The 6,951-nt window shown below is 40.0% G+C and overlaps 1 protein-coding gene across 1 annotated transcript in view; it reads left to right on the top strand.

Annotated features, from left to right (window-relative positions):
• The window catches only part of LOC139747903 (transmembrane protein 70 homolog, mitochondrial), a 71,564-nt gene extending 64,962 nt beyond the window's left edge, over positions 1-6,602 (top strand). The window contains exon 6 of the mRNA XM_071660370.1: positions 6,302-6,602. Coding sequence (XP_071516471.1) covers positions 6,302-6,496 — 195 coding nt within the window. The 3' untranslated portion in view covers positions 6,497-6,602. The remainder of the gene's footprint in view (positions 1-6,301) is intronic.
• Positions 6,603-6,951: the final 349 nt, after the last annotated feature.

Genomic DNA, 6,951 nt, shown 5'->3' with positions numbered 1-6,951 from the left:
AGGATTCCCAGAGGGAATGGGTGTTAGAGATATAGATAGATAGAATATTTGTATACGGTCTCCTGTCGATTTCACATAATAATAATCTGTTATAGGTACAGTGCCAGACTCAAAAACCACAAACCACAAAAGCCTTTGTGTACCAATGGCATCTTAGTTCCAACTCTCTTGTATATGTGTACTGAATGTTCTAAGTCTTTTATCACATTCTTTTATCTCCCCTGATTATACACAAAAATGCTCTCAGACTTTTTGTGTTTCTTTTTTCTGTTTTCTGCATGGTTGTCAGCAAGTACTAGATTACATGCATCATTGTGACCTTCTGCAGTATAATGTAAATGTTGAAATTGCAAGATAATGATAGACATAGTTAAATTATTGGTGTTTACATTTTTCAGTTGCCATTTTAATCTTGTGAATTTTAATCAGAATGTTATCCATCTTTACATACCATCATTCTATATATCTATCTATCTATATCTCAGATGCCTGTTCCCAACTGGAACTCCCTCATAGGTGTGGCCATGGCAATAGACTCTCCAATTAAATGCCATAGAGCCATATCTCACTCATTCTTGCCATATTTTCAACCATTTCAGTACACACTTTTCAGCTCTCTCAACCACACCTCTCTGATACCCTTTTATTACTCGATCAGACCCCCTTACATTACATATTGTCCTCAGACATTTCATTTTTAACCCATCCACCCTCCTCTGCACAGACTCATCCCGCCCATGTCTCACATCCATATGATATTGTTGACAGTACTATACTTTCAAACATACCTTTTGCCCTACTTTCAAACATACCCACTTTTGCCCTCCCAGACAATGACCCATCTTTCCATATATTCTTCAATGCTCCCAGAACCCACTTGCCCACCGTATGACTCACTTCCACTTCCATGTTTTCCTTCACTGCCATGTCCACTCCCAAGTGTCTAAAACACTTTATTTCCTCCAATTTTTCTCCATTTAAACTCAACACCCCAACAAACTTGACCCTCTGCTCTTCCAAACCTATTAATGTTGCTTTTATTCACACTTACTCTCAACTTTCTCCTTTCATGCACTCTGCCAAACTCCTCACCAACTTCTGCAGTTTCTCACTTGAATTTGCCGCCAGTGCTATATCATCATACAACAACCAACTCATTAAACAAGACCCATCATCCCTTACAGGCTGCATACTCACCCCTTTGTCTAAGACTCTCACATTGACCTCCCTTACCTCCCAATTGATTAACAAATTTAACAGCCTTGGAGACAGCAAACACCCTTGCTGCAGACCAACCTTCATTTGGAACCACTCAATCTCCTCTCTTCCCACTTATACACATGCCTTATGCCCTTGCTGAAATTCTCACTTCTGAAAGCTTTCCTTTTACAACTTGTATCTTGAAGACCTTCTACAGGGCATCTCTATCAGTGCTGTCATATGCTTTCTCCAGATGCATAAATGCCACATTCAGATCCTTCTGTTTCTCTGAATATTTGTCAGAGTTTCTTCAAAGCAAACAACTGATCTCTTCCACTTCTGAAATCACACTGCTCCTTCCCAATATGATGCTTCGTACATGGCTTCACCCACACAGTCTTTACTCTTCCATACAACTTACCAGTTACACTTAACAAGCTTATGCCCCTATCCTTTATACAGTGGCACCACTCCATTATCCATACATATATTGAAAATCCTAACTAACTAGTTTGCATCACAGTCAACCCTTTCATTTGTATAAACACAGACTTCTTGAAAGAAATGGGTAAAGAAATTGCCATAGACAGTAGAATAGAGCATGCAAGAACAAATTACTGCATTTCTTTTTATGGAGTATGAAGTCTTAATTTCCTTGCAATCATTAGAGTTTTTCTGTGGCCTTATAATACCTCAATATTTCATTATGAACTCCTTCTCGATAACCCTTGGTGCTAAAGGGAGAAGTAGTGAGCTATAGTGCAATGTATTGATATGTAAGAACTGCTGGTTGTGGTTGTTGAAAATTGAATGAATCCCATCAATCATCAAAAATTGTGAGGGGACAAAAAAATTGTGAAGGGACATCTTATTGTATCCAAACCTTTTTCAGTAAAGAATGTTTCTTTAAGGGACCCAGTTGCCTTGTATGTCAGAGGCTGTGTATTCTGGGAGGTAGCTTCCACTATTGGTCTTGCTTAGAATCATGAAGGAGTTTATTGCAAAGGTAAAGGTCTGTAGTTTGTACTATAATATGTCTATCATTGATACCTTACTCTGTATGTAGTTATTCTGATGTGGCCTTGGGGCTCCTACCATTGGGCCAAAGGGACCCTAGTTTGTCAAAATGACTCTTAAACCTCAAGGGACACTATTCATGAACAGTTTCTGGTGTTGGTTCTTATGCTGTACTTGCATGATTTGCTTCTTCTCTCTCTCATTTAAACTGAAAGGTATGTTTAACGATATGTCACAAGCAAGAACTGCCTCAATCTTTACCCATATAACTTGATAGTAAGATCAGCAGTATCAGTTTGCTAGCCTTATTTATGTAGTGCTGGTATTACTAGCATTAGGCCAGCAGGACACTAGTGTGTCAAGATCATTCTTAACCCACAAGGGACTTCAGCTATACTTGAACAATCTTCAGTAATGGTACTCATGCTGTACTTCCATGGTTTGTCTCTTCTCTCTCCCATTTAAGTTAGAGGGCATGTACTTGCATGGTTTGTCGCTACTCCTCTCCCTCATTTAAGTTAAAGGGCATGTTTTATTGATTGATTTATTCATTTATTATACTTTGTCGCTGTCTCCCGCGTTAGTGAGGTAGTGCAAGAAAACAGATGAAAGAATGGCCCAACCCACCCACATACACATGTATATACATACATGTCCACACATGCACATATACATACCTATACATCTCAACGTATACATATATATATATATATATATATACACACACAGACATATACATATATACACATGTACATAACTCATACTTTCTTTCTTTCATACTATTTGCCATTTCCCATGTTAGCAGGTAGTGTTAAGAACAGAGGACTGGGCCTTTGAGGGAATATCCTCACCTGGCCCCCTTCTCTGTTCCTCCTCTTGGAAAATTAAGAAAGAAAAAAAAAGGAGAGGGGAGGATTTCCAGCCACCTGCTCCCTCCCCTTTTAGTCGCCCTCTACGATACGCAGGGAATACGTGGGAAGTATTCTTTCTCCCCCATCCCCAGGGATATAATTCATAATGTCTGCCCTTATTCATTCCTGTCGCCATCCCGCCACACATGAAATGAAAAACCCCCTCCCCCGGTATGTGCGCGAGGTAGCACTAGGAAAAGACAACAAAGGCCACATTCGTTCACACTCAGTCTCTAGCTGTCATGTGCAATTCACCGAAATGACAGCTCCCTTTCCACATCCAGGCCTGACAAACCTTTCCATGGTTTACCCCAGACGCTTCACATGCCCTGGTTCAATCCATTGACAGCACGTCGACCCCAGTGTACCACATCGTTCCAATTCACTCTATTCCTTGCACACTTTTCACCCTCCTGCATGTTCAGGCCTTGATCACTCAAAATCTGAGTCAAACATACATTAAATAATCTTACCAAGAAGTCAACAATACAGTCACCCCCTTTTTTTAATAAATTCCACTGCAATACCATCCAAACCCGCTGCCTTGCCGGCTTTCATCTTCCACAAAGCTTTTACTACCTCTTCTCTGTTTACCAAATCATTCTCCTAACCCTCTCACTTTGCACACCACCTCGACCAAAACCCCCTATATCTGCCACTCTTATCGTCAAACACATTCAACAAACCTTCAAAATACTCACTCCATCTCCATCTCATATCACCACTACTTGTTATCACCTCCCCATTACCCTCCTTCACTGATGTTCCCATTTGTTCCCTTGTCTTACGCACTTTATTTACCTCCTTCCAAAACATCTTTTTATTCTCCCTAAAATTTAATGATACTCTCTCCCCCCAACTCTCATTTGCCCTCTTTTTTGCCTCTTGCACCTTTCTCTTGACCTTCTGCCTCTTTCTTTTATACATCTCCCAGTAATTTGCATTTTTTCCCTGCAAAAATCGTCCAAATGCCTCTCTCTTCTCTTTCATTAATAATCTTACTTCTTCATCTCACCACTCACTACCCTTTCTAATCTGCCCACCTCCAATGCTTCTCATGCCACAAGCATCTTTTGCACAAGCCATCACTGCTTCCCTAAATACATCTCATTCCTCCCCTACTCCCCATACATCCTTTGTTCTTACCTATTTCCATTCTGTACTCAATCTCTCCTGGTACTTCCTCACACAAGTTTCCTTCGCAAGCTCACTTACTCTCACCACTCTCTTCACCCCAACATTCTCTCTTCTTTTCTGAAAACCTCTACAGATCTTTACCTTCACCTCCACAAGATAATGATCAGACATCCCTCCAGTTGCACCTCTCAGCACACTAACATCAAAAAGTCTCTCTTTCACACGCCTATCAATTAACACGTAATCCAATAATGCTCTCTGGCCATCTCTCCTACTTTCATACATATACTTATGTATATCTCTCTTTTTAAACCAGGTATTCCCAATCACCAGTCCTTTTTGAGCACATAAATCTACAAGTTCTTCACCATTTTCATTTACAACACTGAACACCCCATGTACACCAATTGTTCCCTCAACTGCCACATTACTTACCTTTGCATTCACGTCTCCCATCACTATAACCCGGTCTCGTGCATCAAAACTACTAACACACTCACTCAGCTGCTCCCAAAACATTTGCCTCTCATGATCTTTCTTCTCATGCCCAGGTGCATATGCATCAATAATCACTCATCTCTTTCCATCCACTTTCAGTTTTACCCATATCAATCTAGAGTTTATTTTCTTATGCTGTATCACATACTCCCACCACTCCTGTTTCAGGAGTAGTGCTACTCCTTCCCTTGCTCTTGTCCTCTCACTAACCCCTGACTTTACTCCCAAGACATTCCCAAACCACTCTTCCCCTTTACCCTTGAGCTTGGTTTCACTCAGAGCCAAAACATCCAGGTTCTTTCCCTCAAACAGACTACCTATCTCCTTTTTTCTCATCTTGGTTACATCCACACACATTTAGACACCTCAGTCTGAGCCTTTGAGGAGGATTAGCATTCCCCGTGTGACTTCCTCTGTTTCCTTGTTTAGAAAGTTAAAATACAAGGAGGGGAGGGTTTCTAGCCCCCGGCTCCCATCGCCTTCTACAACACGTGAGGAATGTGTGGGAAGTATTCTTTTTCCCCTATCCTTTGTATCATTGAGGTTTTTACCAATGATTCGGCAGATATAGAATTGCACTAGGAAAAGCGTTCTGTGTATCATTGTCCATTTGTGGTAGTGGAAAAAGATGAAGATGGAAATCTCACCAATTGTCAGCACATTATAAGCCAGTCATGCATGTTACTTTAATGTTAAATGTTTATACAGCAACAAAGTTAATTTGCATGATTGTCTTATTCTTTATTTTATATGTATTTGTTCACTGTTTCCCATGTTAGCAAGGTGGAGCCAAGAATAGATCAAGGAATGGCCACATTAGCTTAAATCCACTTTCTTGCTGTCATGTGTAATGTACCAAAACTACATCCAATATCCACAACCCGACTTCACAGACCTTTCCGTAATTTCCTGTGACTGCTTCATACACCCTGTTTCAGCTCCCTGACAGCGTGTCACTCCCTCCATACCTCATTGCTCCAGTCATCTGTATTCCATGCATGCATAGCACCTTCCTGCATGGTCAAGCCCTGAACATCTTCGAGCTGAAACAGACGTCATATCCCTCCTTGTTATCTAGGTTATATCCACACATTCCAGCCTGAGAAAGTTTTTCTCTTACCCTTCTCCTCCTTGTTAGTATGGTCTCCTGGTTCATAAGACAACTGGCACTGGAAAGAAACATAAGTTTTCGAATGTGAAAAACTCTCTCTGGGACAGTTACCCACTGATACTTTCCTTGTTGTTTTCCCATCTTTATTACCCTTTCCTTTGAAAAATCTGTCTCTAACTGCCTTTTATCTTTGTTGGGTTGATGTGTGTGTTCTGAGATTAATGAGATGCATCTCAGTTAGTGAGCTGGGATGATGATGTCATCATTGAGTGGAACTGGATTGAGCCATGCTGTTGAAATCTGATCATGTGCAAAATGCATACGACAAAAAGGGTAGTTGGTTATGTCTCAGATACTTTAGGGTAATGTCATTTAACATTTCATGGGTGTTTCAGCTCACTTTCCTAACATGTTTAACTTTTTCCAGATTCATTTCAGCGTGGATGACGTGAAGGTACCGGATGTTCCAGGAATGTTCACTACTTTTCTTGTGAAACATCAGCCATTGTTTGTGGATCCAAGAATGTTCAAGGAACTGGAGCACTATGGACGTCTGATGGGCTATGATAAGCCAATTGATTTCCATCTTGGGGATCCAGATAAGAAAGACGGACATTCATGAAGATGCATATTAATGTAAATCAACTTAAAGTTGATAAAGAGAGTTATATAAGAAATGCACTGTATATACAAATTTTATAAAAATACATTATATATAAATATCAAAAGGGAAATCTTATTTATGTCATCAGGAATTATGTGCACTGCTTATAAGCCTTCACTCACATTTTTCTGCCTTCAGAAACTCACATACATGCCTGCCCATGTACCCAAACATACCCATTTATCCATTAGTCCACCTAAGCTAACTAACATGTTTAGTGGAAAGGGCAGTTATAGATATTGAGTGAAATTTACTGATATCCATCTAAACTCATCTGTTGATGATGATATACTTTTGATTCATGTTTTCTTTCCATTTTTCTTTTGCATAGCATTCTTTCCTATTTTTTTGGGTGGAAGGTTTAACAGATCTTGATGAAAAGAAGACTTTAACAAGAAAATACAGTAAGTGTA

Source organism: Panulirus ornatus, chromosome 71 (assembly GCF_036320965.1).
Source record: "Panulirus ornatus isolate Po-2019 chromosome 71, ASM3632096v1, whole genome shotgun sequence".
Classification (NCBI taxonomy): domain Eukaryota; kingdom Metazoa; phylum Arthropoda; class Malacostraca; order Decapoda; family Palinuridae; genus Panulirus; species Panulirus ornatus.
The sequence above is the reverse complement of the archived record's forward strand: the minus strand, read 5'-3'. Positions and strand labels throughout refer to the sequence as shown.